General features: G+C 42.8%; 1 protein-coding gene across 1 annotated transcript; it reads right to left on the minus strand.

Moving 5' to 3' along the window:
- Positions 1-431: 431 nt before the first annotated feature.
- eprs1 (glutamyl-prolyl-tRNA synthetase 1) lies at positions 432-27,821 on the minus strand. Its single transcript, XM_075472629.1, is given in 36 exon segments — positions 432-1,375; positions 1,602-1,666; positions 1,749-1,827; positions 2,089-2,249; positions 2,401-2,574; positions 2,729-2,926; positions 3,052-3,207; positions 3,326-3,427; positions 4,423-4,502; positions 4,623-4,695; positions 4,875-5,084; positions 5,169-5,220; positions 7,366-7,637; positions 7,763-7,993; positions 8,103-8,321; positions 9,522-9,734; positions 10,040-10,207; positions 10,287-10,380; positions 10,382-10,434; positions 11,534-11,651; positions 11,740-11,852; positions 11,944-12,151; positions 12,236-12,372; positions 13,712-13,822; positions 18,898-18,957; positions 19,112-19,196; positions 19,279-19,512; positions 20,755-20,926; positions 21,022-21,214; positions 22,004-22,130; positions 22,249-22,343; positions 25,615-25,751; positions 25,832-25,988; positions 26,067-26,166; positions 26,272-26,356; positions 27,653-27,821. Coding segments are annotated over 36 exon segments (4,926 nt in total). The 5' UTR covers positions 27,696-27,821; the 3' UTR covers positions 432-1,224.

Here is a 27,821-nt window from a genome sequence, read left to right on the forward strand (position 1 = left end):
CACTTATGATTTGAGTCGTCGTTTAGAATGCAGAGGGGAGCAAACATTTCAATTTTCAGAAAAATCAAACCATGATTTAAAAAGAACTGAACAAGGAGGGCTTGTACCGAGGACAGTATTTAATCAGTGGCTTCATGAGAAGGTTAATTTTATTTTGGAAATAGATCGGAAGTATTGTTCCCACTTCATTAAACAAGGTAACGTATTGCGTAACCAGGGAAGCGTCCTTTGCAATGGATTCTTCACTTATGTTGCACTGATGGAGGGCTAATAGGAACCCTAATGTAATAACCTTGCTATGTTCAATTTAGCATGACAGATTGTTGAAGTTTGATGAAATAAGTTATCCAATAACAAGTAAAAACACTGTAGGTTGATATTTTTACAATACATTAGTCCAACACCAGCAATCAATAACCAACTCAAACAAGTCATTTTGCCATGGAAATGATTTTATTATACACAGGCAGCAGAGTTTATTAGTGGGAGATAAGTGACAGGTGGCTACATCACTACTGACTTAACAACATACCCAGTTCATCACACTTGTTTCTGATGTGGCTCCAAGAGATCACCATGAGTCACACAACCAGACACCCAGCAGAGCTGACAAGGCTGTAAGAAATAAACTTTAACTGCAAGCCTGAGTACCCACAGAGTTCCTGAGACGGTTTGGCTGTAAGATAGAAACCGTTGGCCAGCGAAGAGTGCTTTTCTAGACAGTAAAATTCTCAGGATATTTCTTTCATCGAAGTTCTTATGAGTTTTGACAGATTTCAAAAGGCCAACACCTGCTTAAATTATATATCATCACCAAAACCATTAAACTAGCTATATTTAGGACTCAAGAAGATGACATATTCGATTTGGACAAACCTGCCTGACAGTTAGACATTTCCATCCCTTTGCTGTTTCTAGGCAGTAAGTACACTGCTGACATGGATGGCCTTTAAAGAGTAACCAGCTACTAAAAAGGAAAAAACGGATGGTAACAGATTGTAAAAGTAAACTATTGCGCTTGCCTCAATTTTCTTTCTACTGCGTTACATCAATGTTAACATGTAAAAAAAGAAAAGAAAAGAAAAGCATTTCCCAATTGTGAACCCCACGGGTCGTATACCACAGGTAGCTTAAAGACCCACATGAGATCAGAATGGAAGTAAAAGGGTTAGAGGAGGTGGAAAAGCCCTTTTCTACAGATGTTCGTTCTGGAGGAGCAGGGTTTCAGTAGCTGCGTCCAAACAGAGTGTAGTACTGTGCAGGCTCCTTGCCGCTCACACACATCTGGCCAGGCTGCAGGGTCTTCAGGGGAGAGAAAGGGATACAGAGGCTCTTGGCTCCCATGGATGGAGCTCCAGGCTCCAGGTCCTGGTCCCTACAGCAGAGACAAAAAAAAAAAAAAGAAAAAAAAAGGCACAACAATATGTTTAGTGCTTGAAATTATCAAAGTATAACCAGAAATCCTCACACATCTATTTGAAATGACAGTTTGAGCTGAGATGCATATTTTATGGAAACTAATCTCCTAATTCCCTTTAAATGAGGTCAGCTGGGTTGCCTTTAGCTCCCCCAAAAGGTCTCAACAGGTATGTTGGACGTACTTGGCAGTGATTTTCTTGATCCAGTCCTCACATTCAATTCCTCCACAGAATGGGATCTGGACGATCTATGAAGCAGGACAAATGTATGATAGATTATATATTCGGATGAGGACAGACAATGCAGTGTGTGTGGACTGCTTTACTCACTTTTCCCTGGTCCAACTCTTTCTGGAACTGTTCCATTGTGTCTACAGCCACCATGTAAGTCCTCAGGTCATCTGAAGCTCTGACAAACACACATGAAACAATTTATGTGTTTGTCTCTGACAGCTAAGTTTTGATCAACAGTGCAGCTATCTGACAGCAATGGCAGTGGAAACACTGGGTAATCTTAATTCATTTTGCACATGCATGTAAAAAAATCGGACTGATATGTAGCATTTAGTAATTAATCTGATAGGCTTTAAAAAAGCTGATAGCTTTAAAAAAAAAAAAGAAAAAAAAAAGCCCATTCTCAATCAAGCATAAATGGAGCCGTTTGTCTTACTTCTTGTACAAGCTGTTCTGGATGTCCTCCAACATGGCGACCAGCCTCTTCTCCACCTCTGCCTCTGGAATCGTCACCTTCGCCCCTGAATCTCTCCTCACAGCGACACACTGCTTCTGCTGCATGTCTTTGGGGCCCACCTCCAGACGGACAGGAACACCCTACATCGAGAGACAAGCAAAAACAAAGATAAAGGTACAGATAGTGTTTGTTATTCTTGATCACTGAATTTCATGTCCCCCCACCCAATTGCTAACAAGTTTTCATTTTAAATAAAAACGACAATGATTACTATTGAAAGTGATGACTGACCTTTAGCTCCCAGTGGTTGAATTTCCATCCCGGGGAATAGTTGTCTCGGAAGTCTGTCTTCACCCTGATGCCTGCATCCAGCAGCTTGCTCAGGTATTTGGAGCACTGGGCCAACAGCGCCTCCTTCTCCTGCTCTGGCAAGGATGCAGTAATCCCGCATGGGATGATGACAATCTGCGAAAAGAAAGAGAAATGTTGGGCACATTGTACACTTGAGCAAATCCTCTGTACCCAGTGGCTACATCAATGCATCTTTGTCAGTTAGAAAAGTCTAAATGTCCCTGAACGCTTTGTGCTGTTTTCCTCAATGGTGTGTGACTGATTGTACCTGCAAACAGGCCACCTTTGGTGGTAGTACGAGCCCCATGTTGTCTCCGTGGACCATGGTGAGGACACCGATTGTCCTGGTTGTGATGCCCCAGGAGTTCTGGAAAGCCAGCTGCTTCTCGCCAGGCCTCTTAGGATCCTCAAACACGATCTCAAACATCCTGGAGAAGTTTTGGCCCAGATGGTGGGATGTAGCGCCCTGCAGAGACCATATTGAAAGGTCAATGACAAAGCATCATACAAATTCACCATTTGCTTTTCTAATTAGATCAAACTTGCCTACTTAAGTGTATTCTGATCAAGGGGGTAAACCCAATGTATTACCTGAATGGCTCGGCCGCTGGCAGAGATGTATGCCTCCACCGTAGTGGTGTAATCTCCACCTGCAAACTTCTCCTTCTCAGTCTTCCTTCCCTTCACCACGGGGATGGCCATCAGCTCTTCATACACCCTGGCATATAAATCCAAGATCTGCAGCACCTACATATGTGGGACAAAAAAGAGTTTTAGGGCAGCTCAGTTTCAGTTTTGCCTGTTGTTAAACGTGGTGGACGGAGACAGATTTGTAGTTCTCCAGCTGCATCGGCAGGTCTGTTACCTCCTCAGCTGCCTCCTCTTTTGTGGCAAACGCTGTGTGTCCCTCCTGCCACAGGAACTCTCTTGTCCTCAGGAAGGGCTGAGGGTGTTTGAACTCCCACCTCTACAAGCAGGCACACGAAGGAGTAAGTTAAAGCGATACTCCGGAGTAGATTCAACCTGGGGTCATTTGAACCGTGATATCCAGCCAAGTAGCCCACCCGCAGTTTTTTCGATATTGGCTGAACATCAGCTGAGTTACTGAGTTATCCCGAATAGCTTCGTACAAGGGTTAATGGATCCTGGCAGTATCTCCAAAATTACCACACTAAAATCGCATGCCATGACACCAAACTTCTACAGTAGTACAAATATGGTCTGTACTCACAAAACGATGCATTTGGAAGTTTGAAAATAGTCCAGGAGTTAATTATTATCAACACAAGCCTGATAGCTTCTCTGCTGCTAAAGCTGCGTCGACGTCACTTCTGGGAGCTGGGAGCTTCAAAGTAAGATGAGGGTTGATCTACTACTGTAGACAACAAAGTATATGCTATATTCTACATGTTTTTTTTAATGAATTTTTATGTTGTAGAGTTGTGAAATTATTTTATTAATGGAGAAATTGAGCAGCCTTGCTTTGTTGTCTACAGTAGTAGATCAACCCTCATCTTACTTTGAAGCTCCCAGCTCCCAGAAGTGACGTCGACGCAGCTTTAGCTGCAGAGAAGCTATCAGGCTTGTGTTGATAATAATAAACTCCTGGACTATTTTCAAACTTCCAAATGCATCGTTTTGTGAGTACAGACCATATTTGTCCTACTGTAGAAGTTTGGTGTCATGGCATGTGATTTTAGTGTGGTAATTTTGGAGATACTGCCAGGATCCATTAACCCTTGTACGAAGCTATTCGGGATAACTCAATAACTCAGCTGATGTTCAGCCAATATCGAAAAAACTGCGGGTGGGCTACTTGGCTGGATATCACGGTTCAAATGACCCCAGGTTGAATCTACTCCGGAGTATCGCTTTAAGGAATGAAAGACCGTCGAACCAGAAATCTTGTAATTATCAAGAACAGATGAGGGAGTATGGTGGGGGGGGTTTTTGATCACTGACCACAACGTTACACCACTGGTTGAGTTTGATTGGCAGGTCTCTGTGGGACTGGACCCATTTAGCGTAGGCCGGATACATTACTGAAGTCAATGAAAATAGCCGAATCAGTAAAGATGCATCAGCAGCTTCAGTTAAAAATAAGGTAAATATTTCAGGACTCCATTATAAATCAGACTCTAACAAAGAACCGCTGTTCACACCTGTCTCGCTGGTGGGTCTGACAGCGATGGGCTCTGCCAGTTCAGTCTTTCCTGAACGAGTTACCCAGGCAACCTGAAATAGGAGAAAACACCATCAGTAAAGAGTACATTAGACACAATCTCTGCTCCGTTTTTATCCTTGGATTCTAGTCATTCATATCTTTGATTAAATATACCTGAAATCTGCAGATTTATTCACTTTCTTTTCATATTACACTTAGATGACAGCATAAAAAAAAAAGTGCCATTTACCTCTGGAGCAAAGTCCGCAATGTGGGACTTTTCCTTCTCCAAGGCAGCCTGAGAGACAAACATGGGGAAGTAGCAGTTCTCCACACCAAGCTTCTTAATTTCCCGGTCAAAGAAGTCTTTAATAGCCTCCCAGATGGAGTACGCCCAGGGACGCAGCACATAGCAGCCGCTTACATCATAGTACTCTATCATCTCTGCTTTAGTGATGACCTGAAGGGGAAGAAGATACATTTTAGACAGGCTGTACCTTTTAAAATTATTTCAGAGGATGGTATCAGAGTGAAAAAAAGTCACCTGAGAGTACCAGTCAGCCAGGTTCTCCTCTTTCTTGGCCTCCAAGCCCAACCTGACAAAAGACATAAAAAATAGTATGAAACAAACTTAAGATGAAAAGTCCTTTATTAAAAATCATAAGTACAGTTAATTTCAAGCATAAATGGAGTGAACAATAATTTCACTTCAGGAGCAATTCATATTTAAGGCATCACAGTTTTCTTTCTCAAGTCAAAATCTAATTTTGTTATTCACGGTGACAATGGGAAACTAAAACACTACGTCTGGTCATGCATGATTAGTTTGTTCATTCTTCAGAAATATGAATGCACCTCCCAGTCCAACCAATAATGCCACTCAAAGCAAGTTAGATTTTTGCAGAAAACAGGCGAGTATATATATCTCTATATATAAAAAAACCTTTTTAGGCACTATATGATTACATTTTTTTTGTGTCTGAGGAACAAAAGTTATTTTCTGTACTTTTCACATCTTACATCAAAATCTTAACATCTAAAAACCCTATTGTGTTGAAGGCCTTTACCATTTATAGGATACTAAGTAGCCAAAAACTCCCAAAAAGTCTACAACTCTGCCTGTGGCTCTGTTAGCCTGTGCCATGCTAAGATGTTCACACTGACAGTGCTGCTACACGAAGACCTGGTAGGCACAACATATTCCACATTCACCACCTTTGTTTACTTTGTTAGCATGCTAATATTTGGATGACAATGCTAACATGCTGATGCTAGGCAGGCACATACAGTATATAACACGCTAAACAACTTAGCTTATTATGTTAGCATACTAAGATTCGCTAATTAGCACAAATAACAATGCTAACAAGCCAATACCAGGCAGGCAAAATATAGAGCACATTCAACATCTTAGTTTAGTGTGTTAACATCCTTACATGTGCTAATTAGCACCAAGTAGAAAGCACTAATTCGGATATCAACTTGTGTGTTGAGCAAACTAAAATATTGCAACAAGTTTTATCTGCAGGTGGCACAACATGAAAAGTTAGTTCCTCACAAGAATTATGGGTTTAATCTCCTTGGCTGTGTGGTATAATTCCCTTTGTTCACTCTCCCATTCATCTCTTTGACTCAGATTTCTGACTCATTAATGCCACAAGTACTTGTCTGCGGGCGTTAAATAGTGAATAAAATGGCTGATGGCCTTAAACATATCATGTCACACCGTGCAGAGGTGAGTGATTTTGGTCACATCTTCTGAAAATGTGCACCAAAACAATCCATCCAGTGTTTGTCAAATCCTTTCACTACAAGCCAATGCTGCCAACAGAAGAAAGTCTTTCATTCTGTGAGCCATACCATGGCTGAATTAATAAACATACAATTAGTAGTTTATTACTACGGCAAAGCCAGTTTTCATGGCTGACAGTAGACAACAAGCATGAATGATGCAGATGAAAACCACGTCAACTACTCAGACTCACCACATCTGTTTACAAAAACCGTCTTCAGTCATTACACCCCAGCAGCGCAGGGTTGTGCTTAGAGACGATTCATCTTCTATGACCACATAAAAATTCCCAAGTACCAACACGTCCGTCTTACTCCTCCAGAGTAAGGCACTAAGACCGCCAGGCAGCAGAACCCCTGTTCATACCAACAGCAGTCCTGCTAAATCCCACATCAATCAACTGCTAGTGTCCGTATGTTGACCATTAAATTCTTTTGACTAAAATAAATTTAAATTTTTTTTTTAGAAAAAAGCATCTCACTTCAACAACTATAGCGTCTTTCAAACACAAGCTTGAGAAAGTGACTCAGTATACAGGCTTTTTATTTGCTCAACATTCCAAGTTCCCATTTCCAGTACATTTCAGCTAACTTTGAAGACAACCAACCGTAAATGTCATGCCATTATTCAACATGTGTTCATGTGCAGCACATTTTCCTTCAGACACAAAGATTCTTCCCTGCACTAAAGTCAGACACAAACATTTAACTGGAAACAGGTTCATGTTTTTTAGAAACTGCTGCAGTAAACAGATTCACTTGCACTTGATGCAAAAAGTAAAATAACATTTTGTTCCTCAATATCACTAAAATGATGTTTACAAGATCGACTATTATTTTACCCGAAATCAAACAACTCTCCAGTATTAAGTCGAATGTTATACAAAACCAGCTGGTAATGTTAAGCAAAGATAAATCACTGGTGGAAGTATCCTTCTTCAGTCTCTCACCGTGTCTGTTTCTTGGGGCCTTGACCCTCTCCTGAGCCTCCTGCTCCTCCTGATGACTCCTTACCCTGACCTGCTTTGTCTCCTTTACCCTTCTTCCCCCCTCCTCCTCCTCCTCCCCCCTGTTTCTCAGACTTGTTCTCCCTCTCCTTGCGGTTTTTGTCTTCTCCTCCGGTGGTTCCAGCAGCAGTCACTGGTTTGTAGTCCTCTCCAGTGAGAGACTTGTACTTGCTCTTCATCTCCAGAAGCGACTTCACGGCTTCGTCCACCTGGTCCTGATGTAGGACAAGATCAAGGTGATAAAGTGAAGTCAAAGTGCAGACCTGCACTGACAGTAGTACCAGGTCTATTCTCACTCTCTTGGAAATACCAACAAAATGGTTTGGGACCGCTCCCTTACCTTGGGGGCCTTCTCCACCTTCAGCTTCCTCACCAGCTCTCCCTGCTGGGCCACCTGTGAGAAAAGCTCCTGGGCCTTTGGAGAAGAGTTGGATTGGGTGGAAGCAGAGGTGGCCTGGGTCCGCGCAGGGCTCGCCGGGGCTTGTGTCCCAGGCTTGTAATCCTGTCCAGTCTGCTGTTTGTATTCTGCCTTTAGAGCCAAGAGCTGCTTGACTGCAGCATCTACCTGATCCTGACAAACAGCCAGAAAGAAGAGACAAACTTAGTTAAAGCAGCACCAGCTGCTGGAGGACTACTGAATGTTATGAAGACTGTAAGATGGATAATCAGGTAAATCTTACTTTCGGGGCTTTTTCAGACTTCAGTTTCCTGACCACCTCTCCCTGTTCAGCAACCCTATCATGGAGGCCAGTGGCAGATGAGGTGGGACGGGGGCTGTTCTGGACCGGGACTGGGGCCTTCTGAGCTGGAGCAGCTCCAGGCTTGTACTCCTGGCCTGTGACCTGTTTATACTCTGCCTTCAGGGCAAGCAGCTGCTTCAGCGCCGCATCGATCTGGTCCTGGAGAAGCATGTACATGTAAATTGCAACACAATTCATATATCTTTTTTAGAATCATGTATGGCCTGTGTCCACATATCACTTTTCTGACAGAAACCCGCTGACAGGGTGCTGAGAAGAACCACCCGACGGCGTTTCACCAACACTACTTTAGGCTTCTGAAGAAACAGTTTTAAGTGGGACTCCTTTCAGGGGCTTTAGTGGTCCCAGATCACAACATTCTGGGAGATGCAGCACTTTCTTTTTTACCACACAGTTTCAGCCTTATCGCACTCGCGTCATTCTTGTCCCCAGCATCTAATGTCTGACCGATCTGCTCCCACAACCTGTGCTTTTCTTTGTTCTGTCATCATGGCTCACAGCTCGGAACAGAGAGAGACAACTTGAACGAGTTTATCTTGCGTTTTTTTTAAATGTTCACATTTCATGTACATCTATAAACAAAACACTGATTTTCGTCATTAGACAAAGTATCTGAGCTTACATTAGCATTATTCAGTAGCAACTATCCATCTTTCAGAATTAGTATTGTGTCATTATTCCCCCCCGAAGGAATTAAACTAACTGCAGACATGGAAGTTGCCTCTAATCTGGTGTTGAATCACAATCCTGATCCTAGAATCCCCCCAGGTTAGCCCTCTTGGTTTACGATAATGTGGCTGTAGGCCAACTAGCATGTCAAGCTAATTTGTTTTTGGTGTTTTTAAAGAAATTCTTGTTATAACTCATAAATCAGGGCCAAGACATAAATAATACCGAACAGAGAAATAAATTAAGATTCTTAGATAAGCATCCATTATGCTGTAAATATTACGAATGCCATAACTAGTTTTCAAGTCATCTTAACTGAAATGACTAACTGTGTAATGAATGTGCAGCAAACACCTGCCAATATTAAATACAAAGCAACATCATCCGTTTTCATGTCAAACTACAACTTCCTTTTTCAAATTTTGCCACATCATCTATGCTAAAATAATAAATAATTAACTGTCCAATCCCAATTTAGGAGCAGCACCATGGGTGGTATTGTGCAAGAGAGCCGCAGTTCCACCCATAGTTCCACATTAAGGCTGTGATGTGACAGCTGACTGCTTTTCATTTCATCTCTGAAGCATGTTCATATCTGTCACTATCAATAAACTCATAGTTAGTTTGCAACAGGCCAACGCAAATCTACGCAATATTGCATCTGAATACCTTGGGGGCTTTTCCAGACTTCAGTTTCCTGACGACCTCTCCCTGTTGGGCGACGCGCTCATACAGGCCCGAGGAAGAGGAGGAAGAGGAGGTCACAGGGGACGGAGCTGAGGAGGTGGCTGTGACCGCGCCTGGTTTGTAATCCTGACCTGTGAGCTTTTTAAACTCCGCCTTCAGAGCGAGGAGCTGTTTCACTGCAGCGTCGATCTGGTCCTGGCACCATTAACAAACTCATTTATAGTTGTGGCTATTTGGGATTGAATTTGACTGCCATGCAAATGGTGTAAAGAGAAGGACGGCGGCTGGACAAGTGACGTGGGACACGAGCAGGGGGCGGCGACACAAATGACTTTTGATGCAAGAATTCACTGGACAATAAGTGAGGACAAACGACGGGACAAATGGAGGTTATATCATAAAGAAAGAAAAAAAAAAAAAGAAAAAAAACGACTTGGGACTCGAGTGGTGGTTACACAAACAGATGTGGACATGACCACGGACGGGAAAGTGTCCCTTACCTTGGGCGCCTGCTCGGCTTTCAGTTTCCTGACCAGCTCGCCCTGCTGGGACACGCGGGTGTACGGACAGGGGGCGGGGTCTGCGGCAGGAGCGGCCGCAGCCGGTGTGGGGGTGGGAGCAGCCATGCCTGGTTTGTAATCTAAACCAGTCTGCTGCTTAAACTGCGCCTGCGGATTGAATGAGGATGAGGCTGCTTGTCATTTGAACACAACGGTAAATGTCTTCATCTTACTCAGCTTAACTTACCTTCAGAGACAGCAGCTGCTGAACTGCCTTGTCCACTTCCTCTTTAGGAGCTTTGGCAGCTTTTATCTGGCGAACAGCTTCGCCTTGTGCTACAGGTTGGCGCAGGGGCTGGGGCAGAGGTTGAGGGGGCTTTGGTAGTGGTGGCAGGCTAAGAGGACAGAGAAGAATAGCAAGTAATTCACTGGTAGCATTTAATCCGAGGAGTCGAAGAGAGAATTTCCCAGTTATAACTAATATTTCCTCAGCGTCTTTAAAATCTGGGATTGAAAGCCATGAGGACAATGCCTTTGAATTAAGGCTCTAGCATGGTTGCCGCGTCTGTTAGCGCGAGCGGTGTTGATCACGTCACGATTTCGTGCCGGCTACATATAGTGGCGCAAATCGATGCGCCAGTAGTTATAATTCTCCGTCACAGAGGTGGCGCTGCTACGTGAAGGTTACCGCTACTCTACAACGAAGAAAGTGGAGAAGAAAACAATGCCACTGTCAAGAGCAGGAATACATTAATGATACTGCTGCAGTATTCGGATCATTTTAATTTTTTAATTCAGTTAAGAGGTGAAGGTCTGAAGCCCCCGGCATCACCACTTTGAGTCTCTGCCCTCTTCTCTGCCTTCACGTATCTGTCCCGTAGCTTCTTCCACACTCTCTTACAGAACTCTCCCTCTTTCTCCAAAGTTCTGCCCATCTCTGTGCACCAGTTTTGGGAGTTTACGTGTTGTTTTGTTACATGTTGTGTTGTTTTACAGAAGTGTCGTACAGGTGCCTGTATAAACACACTTCCTCACTGAGCCTGGCCTCAAAATGGTTCATCCGGTCTGTCGTTGTTGGCGTCGCCAAGTTCCAAAAATCGACTGGTGCACGACAACACGCTGCGGCGTCTTTTCAAGAGAAGCGCCAAGCCTGATACATCATTTTGACGTCACGGTCCGCCACCGCCGTGACAGACGCGTCAACTGTAACTCCAGCTTTACTGGTTACTACTGCTGAAGCCTCTTGTTTTTCATTAATTAGATGTTGCATCCAAAACTAGAGAATGCTTTGACCAAAACAAAATCCCGAGCATACTTATAGCAAATTGACTTGAGGTTAATAGCAGAGGTCTGGCTTAAAGTTGGACAACTTCCCGCTGGGTGCTACTGTTGGATCATTCAGAGAACTTGCATATAGGTAAAACTGAGGATTAAGGTAGTTGGTACATATTCAAAAGATATTTGAATGCTTTTGCTCTTCCCAGAAACACTCACTGTGTTGCTGGGGGCCTGGCTCTTGCTTTTATCCTTGGATCCAGCAGTTGGCATCTCCTTGGTGTGACCATCAGGAATGTAGATGAGGACACAAGGACTCTCCTTACAGCTGTTCGGACTACAGACACAAACGAGGACACTTGATACAGAATGCAGGAAAAGGAATAACAACTGAGGACATTCGGGTGCTTTTTAAAACGTTTTACCTGACTGGCTCGTAGGGCTCGTCACAGATGTAGAAGCCCCGCCTCTGGAGTTGGATGATGTCGCCTTTCTTCAGGTTCTTCAGACAGGGATCTCCAAGCATCTTCTCCTCCAACTGAGAGCCAGAAAGTCAAGGGTTGACATTTTGAAGATAAAAGTGGAGAATTTCACACACACATGCTGCACATACAACGCAAAGAGCTCACCTTGCTGTTTTTATTAATGTACTCTTTAAAGTCGTCGTCTTTGGTGATGACGGCTTTAGAAATGAGCGGCTGGTAGTTGACGCAGACGGCGGGCAGCAGGGGGGCGCTGTTCGTGTCAGCCAGCCATGTGATCTTTGTTGTCTTCTTGAAGTCTTTGTTGTCCAGGTTGAGGCGAGCCTCCAGGGACACAACCTTCCCGTCAGCCCCCCTGAGCGGTGAGGAAAGGTGAGCATGTCAACAGATGAGAGGGCATGTCAACAATGGGGCTCAGATGAACAGTGGCTGAGCTTACTTGTTGATCTTGGTGATGATGAGGTTCCCCCAGTTGATGAAAGTGACCACCTCTCCCTCTGAGAAAGTCTCAGCATCGGCTCCTTCAACCATAACTCGCGGTCCATACCAAACCTCCTTCATTCCCACCTCTGGGTTCTGGATGGATATACACACAACAGGGACCTCAGTGGTGTTTCCGGCTATCACTGAACCGCATCCTGCGCCCTCTCACATAAGTAACAGACGACAATTTACTTATTCATAAGACTGATGCTGCAGTTTTTAGATATCGGGCTAGATTTGGTTTCCCCCCAATCTAGGGGGGGGGCGACACTCCTAGAAGGCAATGGCACAGCAAATGCTAAAGGTGGTCTAACAGACTATTAGAGTCTGTGACTTTTTTTTTTACTGCACGTTGACATTTGCTATGATTTTTAAGAGTTGTTTCTATGAGAAAAGTGTGTGGTGGTGGGCAACATTTTCCAGCCAAAAGAAGCAGGAGATAAATGTGTAACAGAGTGAAGTAAACAAAAGAGCACAAATGAAGAAAAACAATCCGTGAAATTAACCGTGATCATGACGGAAAGCTCGGTGGCAGAGAGCAGTGTTACAATGGAGACTGCTGAACTACTCAAGAGTAATTCACTTCAATTTGTCTGAACCTTGCTTCATTGCACTTGCACAATAGCTTTAACTGGTATAACACGTTTTCACTCTCAAGCAATGAAATAAAAAATTTGGTTTGTTCTTTTTAGGGACCAAGCAGTGAAACTGCAAGGACCCTATTGTATCTGTAAGGTTTATTATTATTCCGTTCTTCTTATTCTTTGCAAAAGATGCTCGAAAACTCATGAAATTTTGCAAGCACCACCTGCCAGTTGACGACATGAAAGAATCTAAACTTTATATTTTTGGGAGTCGCTCATTGACTCTGTAGCGCCCCCTACAATGCTTAAAAATGGTCCCCGCATCGGGTTAGTTTTGCGTGGGACAACGAAATTCGGTACACTCATTCATCATGCCCAGACGCACAAAAAAGTCTCATGCCGCCATGGTCCCATGTCCACAGGAAGGCGGTCATTTTGGATGGAAAGTGAGTTTTCGTGCCATTTTTTACCGATTCCACGCCTATCATATGACCGAACTTGTCCTACAGATTTCTTTTTTTTGGTTGTAATTTTAGGTGTTTTCCATCCAACATGTTTGAAGTTGGATAGAAAATTTAGCGTACGAGTTGTAACGCATTCCAAACTGTGCACGCACAAAAGAGATGGCATCTCTGTTGGAAGCGTCTGAGGAGGCCTGCGCAGCTCTAGATGAACCTACATGTGGCAGGGCCTCGCTGCTCTGCTGAGGATACGATTTAAAGTTGTCACAGCTGGTCAACCCTTAGAAGCAAAGCTAGCTAATACTGCGTTTTGTTGTCTCAGCACTTGTAAAAAATAAAAATAAAAAATAAAAAAATCAGACAAAGTAGGAAAAAACAGCAGCTAACCTTAGGATGTTTGGCCACTTCTTTCATCTCTTCTGTCGCCTCTGGGATAGAAACTGGAACCATGTAGGAGCTGGACAGAGCCGTGTACCTGGCAGCTACTGGGTCGATGACCTAGTAAAGCAACATAGAAAAAGAAACACACACACACACGCACACACACACAGGTCAGTCAAAGAAATGGAGGAGTAGCACTTAATACAACATCTGAGTAATGGAAAGACAAAGCAGGAATTAATGCAACTGAAAAGTTTCTTGAAAACAAACCAAAACCTGTCCAACGTCAGCCCAGCTTAAGAGTAGCAAATGAAGAAGGAAAGGCACACGAAGAGAAAGACAAAGCTGATCTCATGAGTGAATCATGTCTGATTGATGGTTGGGGGGCACAAGCTTCAAATCTGCTGCTTTTTCAGTCACCATCCACTTCTACCATTTTACCAGCCGGTCTGAGCATGAATGATCTGAAATGGGGAAACGTCAACCAACCGGGCAAAATGCAAACAACAGGTTGTTTAAGAAAATCTGCAAACCTCTTCGTCTTCCAGTGAAACTAGAGCCGCATTTGGACACAACAACACCTGGAACTTTAACACCCAGGAGCTTTTTATGAGGAGCTAAAAGATTAGTTCAGTCCCGGAGTCTTTTGCATTTACAACGAGTTCTACAGAACAATGTAGAGCCAATAAATGAGGTCAGTGCAGTGATGTCAGGACTGCCGTGCTGGTCACAGCTGAATGCAGTATGATACTCAAAGCTCTTGATGCCATCTAAGCCAGAACATTCAAGGCATTTCAACAATGATCATTACCACCTCATTAAACCTGTAATTCCCTTTCATTTTAGACACTTAAAAAACCTGATCTTATTAAACAGTTTTCACTTCTGCCGGCAGCTAAAGAGCAGCATAAACAAGTCCATAATGGGTTATACGAACATCCTGACTAAATGATCACTTTCTGTTGAGAACATCTAGACAGGAGCCCTTCAGCACAGATCTGTTAGAACTTCTTCAAAAAGAACAAGAATGAACAATTGAGAAAAGCATGAGAGAGTCAGGAATAGTTGGAGAGGAAGACATGGAGGGTAAAAATAAATAAATAAATCTCCCGTTTTATTGTAAATGTTCATATAATTAGGAAAGTTAACATGGATAAAATGGAGTCTCTTTAACATGCTGAATATCACTCTGGACAGTATTTTTTGGGATGAAATTCCCGATCAAGGCCATGAAGAATCTATCCTAACACTTGCTGACAGTGAAAACCTAATTCATTCATTTTTCTTCATATTCCTCTCTGAATATCTGTTTGGCTGGTATAATAGTACAGGTGGACTTTTAGGTACTGTTAGCCAGCGCGTGGCAAAAGCAGGGTGGGTGAGAATGGGTAAGATGAGGAGGTGGAGGAGGAGGAGGAGGAGGAGTACCTTCAGACAGCTAACTGGCAGCTTGGAAACAGAAGAGTGAGATGCTGTTTAATGTCAGATACAAGGAGGGAGGGACAGAGAGAGAAGACAGAGGAACAGACACATTTACAAAGAATGGACCGTTCACTTAAACTTCTGCACGCGTTAAACCTTCCTGTTTTTGTTTCTCTGACCAACCCCCACTTTGTGCCGCTCCTTTTATCTGAAAAATGGCTAAAAACTGTGTCAATGAATTATTTTATTTTTCAGAAGCAAAGCGAACCAGCAAGGCTAAGCAAAGTTGCTGCTGTGACCACAGATACCAGCATGGTTAAATCATTCTACACAGCCAGAACGCTGCTTGTGGACACATGGAAATCAAAAAAAGAGGAGAAGCAGAAGTGGAAAGTGAAATCATATTGAGCATAAGAGGGAAGACATATCAAATCAGTTTAAAGGCTGACCAACCGTGCCAGACCTAAATAAACCACGTCTCAGCTTCAGATGCTAGCACTCCTGCTCCACTTCTAAAACACAGCTACTGACAGCTGCCTCATTTTTTATTGTCACTATGAAAGACAAGGGTACAGATTCAGAGGAATTCCTGGCTTTGCTATGATGCTGACAAAAAAAAAAAATTATTCCAAGTAGGAAGCATTTCTTTACACTCACTACAGTTAAATGAACTACAGTTACAGCTCGAATTGGCCATTTCACTGGACCACCGTCCACATGCGCAGGTGTGGAATCAAGTCGAACACTGTGGTGTCACGGACTGCGTGGGGAAAGTATTCCCCGAATTCTGCTTTTTCTGAACTTTTCCTGTCGGAGGTCAAAACCTCAACTGCGTTATCGTGGTGAGTTAGTTCAGTTTTGAAAAGCTCGATTTTGTATGACTTTAATCGGCCTAATGTGTTAACATGCATTTAAAAAAAATATATATATATATTTAAAAAAAAATCTAATTTCCGATCCAAATCGATTTTCATTCAAAAAAAAAAAATTCAACATCGATTCATAAAATAACCGAGCAGATTTTTATGATATATTATATTTGGCATCATCTGAGTTCGGAATCCCGTTGCGCAATCGTTGCGAGATTAGTTTCACGTGACTAGTCCTGCGCAACGAGATTCATGCATGTGGCGGGAAGAACCTGTGCCGGCTGAGGGAAGAGGAGAGGGAAAACATGGCGGAAGCAGCAGCACCATCAGACCTGAAGGCAGGTGTGTGGCAGCATTTTGGATACAGAAAGTATGCCGACCGAGAGAAGCTCCACGGAAGCTTTTATTCATGTGCCTGACCAAAAAGTGGACTTTATTCATTTATCCTTGCAATTACTTTTGTGAAACCCTCTTTATAACCAAGCCAAGTTCATACTGACACTGAATTATTTGAATCGATATTGAATCGAAATAAGAAAACAAACTAAATCACAACCTTCTGATACCTAAGAACCTAATTTTACCTCATTTTAAAAGCGAGGTTTTGGTCTGACTACACAAAAAATCTTTTTTCCCCTAGTTTCATGTAAACATGCTTAATATTTACAATATTTCAAAGAAGAGCAGTTGTTTGATTGTTACTGGGTGGGTGTGTTTGAATAAACAACTTCAATTTCAGAGATTTATTGTGTTTGTCGGTTGCTCGGCACCACTTCAAAACTATTTCAGGTGGAAGTTAAAGTGAAGTCCATGAGGTTCAAACAAAGCCGTCTTTCATTTGCATGTTAATACATCTTGCACTTGGAAAAGTCTGTAATTTAGTATTCAGGGTTTTCATAAACAGGTGCCATTTCCAGTTAAATTAAACAATGCAAATAACTAAATGTAATATTGATAAAGAACGCTGGTTACCACATTTAAACATACAGCAACTATAAATATCCCCACGATAACATGAAGGACTTTTTAGTGGCAAAACACTGTCTGAAGAGGGCAGGGAGGAGTGGGTTAGCTGTACATGCATATGAAGCCTGTTACTGTTAGCATTATATAGGTAGTTAACCACCTGCTATGTATCCACCTGACTGTCAGTAGCATAACATGGACTTGTAAATGAAACTGGACTGAGCATCTGTCTCTCTACACAACCAGAACTGATAGTTTCTAACCGACTCTGGGATGGAGCAGCGAGTGCCAGCAAGAAAAACCACACAGAGGAAGCAACGCTGATGTCCAGACAGTCAAAAATGGAGACAACAAAACACAAACAGGTTTGTGGGATGAAATGAGGCAACAAGTTAGTTTTTTTTAGCAGTTAGTAGGAAATAATGAGAGGGATGAGAGTGGAAAATGAGGCAGAGGAGAGGCGTTGGAAGCATGTGATAATATGACGAGAGCTAAGCAGATAGAAGCCATGCTAGCGGTGACGCCCACGGACATTTCCTGAGCCTGCATGGAATACAGGCTTGAACCTGTCAGGTCATGCTATGTTCATTCATGATGTACACTACATTCTTGTCTGCTTACAGTTAATGGCTGTATTTGAGTGACCCTTACTCTTCCAGTGCATAAAAGCAAGGTTCCACTAGAAGCCCTTAGCCATCAAAAAGCTAGCTTAGATACAAGCTAATCTTATTTTATCTTAGCTCATCAGAATGGCTTTACAGAGCCATTAGCAGCCCTTTGAGGCTGTGCTGCAGTTGTTTTGGTTAAGTGTTAATCAAGTGAATTACCATCAGCTTGCTAGCATTGGCAGTTTGAGAACACTCATGTTACGCAGGCATAATACTGACCGTGGTCGCTAACTCAGTTTATTTCTGGCAAATATTTCAGTCTGGACAAAAATGGAGGATTGACAGACTGACACTGCAACAATGTAGCGTATACTCACACCTGTAGCAAAACTTTAAAGGGAAAAAAAGTAGTTTTCTCTTGATGGAGCCAAAACCAAAAGGCAAAACTAAGAAATATAAAACTGTAACTGTATCACATGTGCGATAACCTTATGACATTTACATTCTTGTGAAGAAGTACAAATCGAGCCAATTCAAAGGTTTTATGTAACAGGATGTAATTTTTTTTTTGAAAAGGTCTAAAAATTAGGCAAATAAAACGTCATATGAACAACAATGTGTAACACACTACACTGTCAGACTGTGCAAGGCTCAGAAAAATTGCTAGACTCAGACTCTACAGGCTTCAGTTAGCGTGTTAAACGTTAACGTTCATGACAGCATAATTAGAAAAAGACTAAACAAGTATGACTTGTTTGGAAGGGTGGCGGGAGAAAGCCTCTTCTCTTTAAAAAGAACATGGCAGCACAGCTTAAGTTTGTAAAGTTACATCTGAACAAACCACAAGACTCCTGGAACAATGTCCTTTGGACAGCTGAGAGCAAAATGGAGATGACTCCAAACACAGCATATCAGCACAAACACCAACTGTCAAGCACGGTGGTGGAGGGCTGATGATTTGGGCTTGTTTTGCAGCCACAGGACGTGGGCACCCTGCAGTCATTGAGTCCACCATGAACTCCTCTTATTAATGTGTTGTTGTTCATCTGATGTTATCTTTACCTAATTTAAGACCTGGTGACTTTTTTTTATTTTCATTGTGCTCTGTAAAACTTGTTAAACTAAGTAAAACTCAAGAACTGACAGGTTTTACATATCAGGGTGGATTTCCTGTGAAACACGACTCTGGTAGTAAATGATAAACATATTTTCTGTATTTATTTGTGCTGCTGCAGCAAAGCTGAATGGTCTTCAAACAAAAAACGGCGCAAAGGTTATGATTAAAAATCACTGCATTTAGGCCATGAAACTTTATTTCAAATTGTACCTTCTTATTAAAGGCCCAGATCTTGTCCCACTCCATGTTCACCACTGACCTAGAGCCACCCTAAACACAGGAACACAAAAACAAAAATATGTCAGCGTAGGCACAGAGTTTAGCATCCTGTTACGTGCCATGAGTGTTTTCTTTAGTACACGTGAAACAGATTTTAAAAAGCCTACATTTTTAACAAGCCTGTTGACTAATTGTAGAGTTGTACCTGAGCTGCAATGAACTGTTTCAGACCATCCACAGTCATTCCCCTCCGCAGGACTCCCCTAACAGTCGGGAAGCGAGGGTCATCCCTGGAAGACGAGATGACATGAAGTTTAAGGGAAATAGAGATTAAGAGAAAAAACATCAGGAGATAAACTTCACTAAACATACCATCCATCGACGTATCCCTGGTCGACAAACCAGGTGAGCTTCCTCTTTGACAGCACTGTGTTGTTGAGGTTGAGTCTGGCGTACTCCCAGATGTAGGGCTTCCTGATACGCAGAGCACTGATGATCCAGTAGAACTGATCGTCTCGATCGTGGTACTCAGTGGTCCTCAGAGCATGGGTAACACCCTCCAAACTGTCCACGATGGGGCAGGCGAAGTCGTATGTGGGGTACACTCTGGAGGAAAGGGGAGGTGGGGTTGGCAGTTTAAATAATCTGAAGATGTGCAATAATCAACTTAAATATTTTCACTACAGTAACCGTCAAAGTCAGTTCACATCTTAACCGCCATGTGAAAAACATACACAGTTAGTTACCCTAAGTGAAGGAGGGGAATTTTTTTAATTCTATATCCCTCGGTTAGATTTCTCCGAAAGAACGATATTCACTTTGTCTTGCATGTAGGAGGCAAAGCAAACTCACAGCATGATGCTGCCATTACCATGGTTCACAATAGGATGTTTTTGCTGTTCTGCCCAAAAACCTTTGGCCGAGTCATTTAACCTATGAACTCATAAGAACCCAGACCCACTTTTTCTAAAAGAAAATTTTTATAGAATGTAAGAAAAACCAAACGGACCACATGGATCACATTTCTGGGGAAAAAAAACTTAAAGTACCACCACAAAGTGTCAAAGATCTGTATTGTTACATGTTACATGGTATATTTTTGATCAATTTATTTTAGTTTTAATCATTTGTTACACCTGTGTCACCTTGGGTCCTTATGGATTAAGACAAAAGCAATAGTAAGAGTCCTTTATTTCCAAACTCTGGGAACACTAAAAGCTTTCTGTTATCTTTATACTTCATCCTCTATACATCTCATTCTTACTCTGATGTTGTGGGAAACATAGTCAAACAAATAACATTAATAAGTGAAAAGGATTAATAGGGACACGAGGTGGGTTAGGGTTAGCGATCCAGCAACAAGATCCCGAGGTTCCTTCAGGGCAGACACACAATGTATGTGAATCACAATTCCCGGCTGACAGATCTAGCTGAATTAATGTGATAACGTGATGAGTCCAGCTAACAGTAGCCTGAATACAAAGCCTGCCACTTCAACTTACCGCTAAAGACCAAACACATCATGTTCTTTATGTTTTCGATCAGATTTTACTCCGACTAGAAGTGGTCATGCATATTTCAGCCACTCTGAAGCTTATTCAGGATGTCGGTCTATTGGCTTCTATTCTTTATGTGCCGCGTTGGCTTCTTTTTGCAATATACAGTGAGATGACACATTGATGTTGTGACTGTCCACGAACTTCGCTCATGCCACAAACAGACTGCACCAGCTTGGGCTGACGCTGGCAATGGTACTTCGTCATTTCAGCAGGGGGTGACTTCACGATGGAAGTCACACAGTCTAAGAATCTCTTTGGACCCTCCCCTAGATTGACTAAATTCAAGTACTTGTAGGCGGTTCCAGTGCGGGGGTGGGGGGCGTTCTTGCAGCGGTAGAGGGTGGGGTCTCTCATGCAGCCGTTGTTGGAGTTCATGTCGATCTTGGCTCTCATGCAGCACGTCTGACCGTACGCCGTCCCTGCTTTCATCTCCGCCCACTTCTTCATGTTCTGCTCCACGGCTACAGAAAAGAGGGAGAAGATGAACGTTAATCTGCATGTTGTACGGCCTCAGAATCCGCCGAGTAGCAACGGCTGTGGGTCTCCTCGTACGTACTGTTGCTTCTGCATTTGGACTCAACGCGCTGCTCCCTCTCCTGCTTCATCTGCTCGGGAGGGGTGTCGTCGATGTAGGCTTTGCCCTCAGAGAGCAGCTGCTCTGCCAGTTTCATGATGATGGGAAAATGGTCACTTGTGTAGGTGAACTGGTCCGGATGGATCTGGAGCATGGCAACGTCTTCCAGGATCACCTGAGGCGAAGGACAGATACAGTATGTAGAAGAAAAAAATATTAACCATTTGGTTCGTTTTTTTTTTTTTTAATTAAAGTTTTTATTGAACTTTTCTTAGGCTTGGTACATGGCAAATTAAACATGTTTCTTTATACAAGAACAAGTAGTATATGAGTAAGAATTGATTCAAATAACCGACTTGGCACATATTTGTCTCAAAAATAGGCAGCTGATACAAAGACAGGGTGAGTACATAATGATATCTGACTGCTGAGGCATACAGTATTACAGGATCCCACTTGGGGAAAGCACAACAAAACAAGAAAACCAGAGTCCTAGTGGGGGTCATCATTTACCTTTATATAGTTCCAAAACCTGCCCCAGGGGGTCACCCCCTCCTTTCTATCACCACTCAATCTACTAAGCATACATTCATAGGATGCAGTTTCAGTCATTGCACACACCCATTCTTTCACATGTGGAATTTCTGATGCCTTCCAATGTTTTAAGATGACTCGACAAGCTGTTGTTGTACCCACTGAGATTACAGAAACATTTGGTTCTATTGGGTAATTGAGACTCGTCCCCCAGTAGACAGAGCTCTGGACTTAGGGGAATCTCTGCTCCAAGCCAGCTACTTACCATATTTAGAATCTGAGTCCAGAATGGTCTAATCAAGACACATTCCCACATACAATTGGTTAGTTTGTTTTTTGATTCATGTCAACACAGCTCTTTTCATTCTGTAAAATATGATATGACTGATTGCCCATGTTTTTATCTACTCCGTTACCATGGAAATCTCACCTTCTCAAAGTCCTCCTTTTCCTTTTCAGGGTTTGTGTCGTCAAAGCGCATGATGAGTTTGCCTTTAAACGTGACCTGGTAGTGCTGGTTGAGGAGGGCAGCCTTGGCGTGACCGATGTGCAGATATCTGCTCACACAGAGACAACAAAGCCAGTTAAACTGTGACTTTATAACGTAACTACATCAGTTTCAGAAATTACTTGCAAAATTGGAACTTCCTCTAAAAACCCGCTGTCAAGCCTTACCCGCTGGCTTCGGGGGGGAATCGAACCACCACCTTGCCCACCTCGGCTCCTGGCAGTTCCACAAACTTCCCAACATCCTGCTTCTTCTCATCTGACTACAGAACAAACATACACACACATATATCAGGACATCACATGTCACGACTAAGTAAAGAATAAATTCCCTGATCCTTACCAGATCTGAGGTAAATACTACCTAAAATGAGTAACACGTTACACTGTGTTGTTATTTACTGATAAATGACTAAGCCTAAATGAAGAAGCAGTGTTGAAAAACGTAGCACACGTTATGATTCTGCTTGTAGAAACACCTTTAGTTGCAATAGCTTGAAGCATTTCTTTTCTGTATGATGTTTTCAGTCTCTCACATTGTTGTGAAGAAAGTTCGGTCCACTCGTCTTTATAACACTGCTTTAGTTCACTGAGTTTGAAGGCATTTTGTTATTAACAGCTCACTCTAGGTCCCACCAGAGCATTACAATCAGGCTGAGGTCTTTACTATGACTAGGTCGTTGCGACACCTCGATTCTTTTCTCTTTCAGACATTCTGTTGTAGATCTGCTGCTGTGTTTAGGATCCAGGGTATCTGCACATTTTTTTAATCAACAAATTTAATGACTTTTAAGAACTCTAAGAATAAAAATCAAGACCATTACCACAGCAAAAATATATATAAAAACTACACTCTAGGCTGTTCGGTGTTGAAAAAAAGTCCAGTGTGAAATGTGTGCTTCAGTGATACCCAAGGCAACACCACACACTACTGGACAATCGTGCCCAATTGTCACACCTCTGCGAAGGAGTGGGTTTTTGCTGCCATTTGTCTGTCTGTTTGTCTGAGGCTCTGAGCAAAATAAATCTATAATTGAACCTAATTTTCGAGTTATGTCTACTGTGCTTTTACAACTAGCAAAACAATTTTACTACCCAAGTTAACTTAAACCAGAACTTTGGACAACTCACGTGAAGCACAGACTATGGACAGTGACTTTGCATTGCATAAACCACACAACAAAATTTAATTTCCTTTGGGATTAATAAAGTATCTCCAATCTAATCAAATAAATAAAAACGAGCACAGACCACTCATACAGTCAATGGCACGTATCCATAGAAAAAAATACACACTCACACACACATCACACAACCTGACTATCAGTAACCTACACAAACCCAGACACATAATGGCTCGGCGGCCAGCAATCGGATAAACCAATGAAGTGAATCAATCCTGTGAAAGAATGAAAACAAGTGAATGAAACCTGCACTCACCCATTATGAAGTTAACTATGCCAGCCCCGCCATAATCTTGCCTCTGCTCAGCTAACTCCTTGACGTCGGGTATGGTTGGTAACGTTACTGCGGCTAGCATTAGCAACGAGGCTGCTAGGCTTGCTATATCGGTAAGCATTAGGCTACTGAAGAAAGCTAGTCTTTTTAGCTACGTTATATTATCATCTTTCTTCTCGGCTATAACCTTTGTTTACGGCCACTGGCCCTAACCTGACGCGCTAGCTGTCAAATCACCGGAAGTTTTCACCGGAAGTACTGGCGCACACACAAAACTTCGAACGTCAACGGTCGCCATATTGTGCACAGAGCGATAGACTCTCCAGACATATCTTTCTTTCATTTCGCCCAGATGAAATTTAATGCCACTCTTCGAAAATCGGCGAAATTTAAGACATTTTAAGACCTTCAAAAAAGTTTTTTTTATTTAAGACTTTTTAAATGATTTTTATGGATCCGCGGAGACCCTGAGGATCATGAGCCAGTTTCAGGCCAGCTTTAGCTGTCGGACAGATGGCCTCACATTTGACTGTAGAAAATGTTGGTATCCAGAAGAGTTCATGGTGGACTCAATGACTGCAGGGTGCCCAGGTCCTGTGGCTTCAAAACAAGCCCAAATCATCAGCCCTCCACCACCGTGCTTGACAGTTGGTTTGAGGTGTTGGTGCCAATATAACCTGAGCTGTGCTGCCATGTTCCTTTTAGGAAGAAAAGGCTTTCTCCTGCAACCTTTCCAAACAAGCCACACTCGTTTAGTCTTTTTCTAATTATGCTGTCATGAACTTTAACATTTAACATGCCAACTGAGGCCTGCAGAGTCTGAGATGTAGCACGAACAAGAGCACAGTATGACCTTGGGATGAAATTACAGGGACATCTACTCATGGGACGATTGCCAACTGTCCTGAACGTTTCCCACTTGTAAATAATCGTTCTTAATGTAGAATGATGGACTCCAAATTAGGCATGGGCCGGTCTGAGATTCTGACGGTATGATAACCTTAGGCAAAAATATCACGATTTCACAGTATTGATTACAGCTCTAAAATGTGTATTTTGAATGTCTGAATGTAAAAACAAGAAAAATAAAAAACTTTTCCATCGGTTATGAAACAGTGTGCGTCAGTGGACACACTTGGGAATTATCGTTGCCTTTCAGGATGCAACAATGATATTAATAGATCGGTTTTATTTAGCCCTTTTCATATAGTCAAAGCCACTTCCAGTGAATGAAACAACAGCAAATTCCCCAAAGTTCTCCTAATCTCCATCAACGAGTTCTGGGAGTTGATGTGGTCCCTATGTTGTTTCAGTGCAGTGTCTTACAGGTGTCTGTACCGCACTTCTTCGCTGAGTCTGGATTCGAATTAGTCCCTCCTGTTTGTCCTTCTCTGCGCGCGCCAAGATACAAATTTTGACTGGTGCACGACTACGTGGCAACCAAAAAAAACAGACGGGCGGAAAGGTTCGGGGGGCTCGCGTCCTTCAGCCATCATACAGCCTGCAGAGCTGCCTGCTTGTCACTCAAAGCAAGCGGAGGTGCGCGGGGGAAGGGCACTACGCTGCAGCTGCACACGGCGTGAGACGTCACATAAAAAAATTAAAATTTAAATAAATAAACGCTCATGGTATGACAGAAAATTTTAGTGGTTTTGAAACCTTGACTTTTTAATACTGTGTTATATCTTGAACCCGATAACCAGCTCATGCCTATTCCAAATACTGCGGAAATGGTCTAATTAGGTTTCCCAGACTGATGGGCAGCAGTTGCTTCTCTAAGATCGTTGCTGATGTCTTTCCTCATTGACATTGTGTTGACACACAGCTGAATGCTGCAGAACAGTAGCATGACAAAGCTTCTACTGACCCTATTGTTTCCTGTGGAAGCAGTATGAGCTTTTTTAAAAGTTAAAGTTTTGTTAAATATATAATGCACAAAGTAATATGTTTAAATTCTAAGGCCTGATAAGGACCAGAAGAATTTTTGTAAACCACAACTGGACACATAAAACTTAAGAATTAAAAGCATGTTTACTTTTTGTTTTTCACATGACTTTAAACTGAAATAAAACTTACATTTGATTTGTTCATTGGAGCCTTCTTACTGGCATACTTGTTACCCACAGCAGAGAAAGGAACCTGCGAGCTCAGGAAAGAGAACCAGCGGCTGACGTGGGGAGAAGATTTGCCTTGGCTCGGCCATTCACTATGACCTACGCGGAAACGAAACAAAAACTTATATGAAGCCGACTGAGAAAAAGAGAAAGACAGGTGCATCTTGGTTGTGGCTTACCCTTGAGGGCGGCCCACACGGACAGGTCGGCCAGGGTGAGGGCGTGTCCAACCAGGAAGGTCCGCAGGGAGAGAGCCTTGTCCAGCTCACCGAGAGCTCCGGTCAGACGGGGCTGATCACACAGACGCCGAGCGCTGAACTCTAGCCAGTGGTCCACCTGAAGACACAGTCTCAGATGAGGATCAGAACTTCTAAGTCGCTGCATAACGCCTCAAACACGAGCAAACGCACACACCTCAGTCTGCTCCATCATGTTGGCTCCGTAGAGGCCGAGAGCAGGAGCCACCCGGGCCAGGTAGCGGCAGATGGAGTTAGCATCGTTGAACTGGACTGAACTGAAGGAAGAGAAGCGAGCAAAGACTGAGACATCCTGCATGTTCACATGTACATGTTTTTGGTTTTACAGAATGTCCTTTTTGCCTAATCATCTAATGACCTACTCTGAGATGTGAAGCCTGGTGTCTTTGCCTTCCTCCACCGACACCTGTACAGAGCTCTTCACGTGCTCTGCAGCCAAAAGCGCTCCTGCAGTACCAAGGAGAAAATAGTGTTTGCATCATTTTTCCTTTTTCAGAGCAAAAGTCTGACGAACATGGCTTCAGAATTGAGTGAGCAAGGACGGGCTCAAAAAACGGCAGATTGGAATCTCTTCATGTCTGACAACCGGTTGAGCTGGTGCTGTGGGGCAAAGCATGTAAACTGCAATGATTCCAGTCAATCGGCTTTGTCAACAACATCTGGAGCTCCTTTCAAATGTTGTGCACTACAGGTTTACCTCTATAAACATTTGTTTTAAGGTCAACGCAACCACAGGGCGAAACATTTCACTTTCCAATAAAAGGCAGAGGTGCCGATCAAACGAAACAGATACCAGGGTTCATACAGAGAAATATGCACTCCCCATCCCGTATTCCACGTTTCAGGCTGCTTGCATCAGCCTGTTATTTTCAGTACGAACACAAGGGGGCGCGGTTTTAGTCCAGACTAGTCATTAAATGAGCATATTTAAGTACAAAAAACTTCTATAGCATCCTATGGAAAGCGCTTCCAAAACGTTGAATACGACTAAATAAACTGTAACAATGTGTCGGCTTCTTTACAGGTTCTAACATCATGTAGCATTGCACGGCCAAGCTGAGCTAACCAGTTAGCTTAGTGACAGCCAATTCCCATTGAGAGTACTCGCTGTGTCATTCTCAAGTTCATGAAGACTTTTTCGTGGAATAAATCAAAGTCATATGGGTCTCACAGCGAAAGTCGAAGTGTATTGTGGAACGTGGCGGCTGTTTTTGAAAAGGACGTTCTCACAACCTGCACACATGTTGGGGTTTTGAGGGTGCCACGACTACACGCTAGCTAGCTCTCGGCTTGTAACACGCCGAGAGGAACATTCATCATGAGTAACATTAGATAACTTCAGCACCCCTCTGTCTAATAGGAACATGCCGTCCAAACAGTTTAACGCCACATGTGGGTCAGGTTAAAGTCGTTGCTACTGAGAAATGCTTGGTCTATGATCAAGACATTTTTTAGAATTTAAAAAAAGGCAGCTATAATTGCTTGGTTTTTGAGATAACCAAAATAAAAAAAATGTAATTCTGTTGTTCAGTTGTATTCGTGTCTGTACAATTACAAGACAATCATAACCGCAGGTTCAATACTTTAATTTCGGGAGGCGGAAACTCTTTTTCATCTCCCTATATTTGTTATGATGACACATGCTAACAGATAAAGCAGCCGGGGTGCTGTCACAGGCAGCGTGCATGGACAGTGGCTCATTGAGGCAGTAGTGTCAGTTATTCAGTGCAGGCTGCCACTCACCTAAAGGCGGGTTGCTTGTGTTGATGGTTAGGTTTAACGCCATAGTGCCAAATCCTTCTTCAACTCAGTTGGTAGAGCCTTTACGTGGATTAAAAATAGACTCTGTGAAGTGAACCTACATGCAAGACTACTCTCCGTACGGCACCACTCCGCAACCAAAGAAAAAATT

This window comes from Odontesthes bonariensis, chromosome 1, assembly GCF_027942865.1.
Source record: "Odontesthes bonariensis isolate fOdoBon6 chromosome 1, fOdoBon6.hap1, whole genome shotgun sequence".
Taxonomy (NCBI): Eukaryota; Metazoa; Chordata; class Actinopteri; order Atheriniformes; family Atherinopsidae; genus Odontesthes; species Odontesthes bonariensis.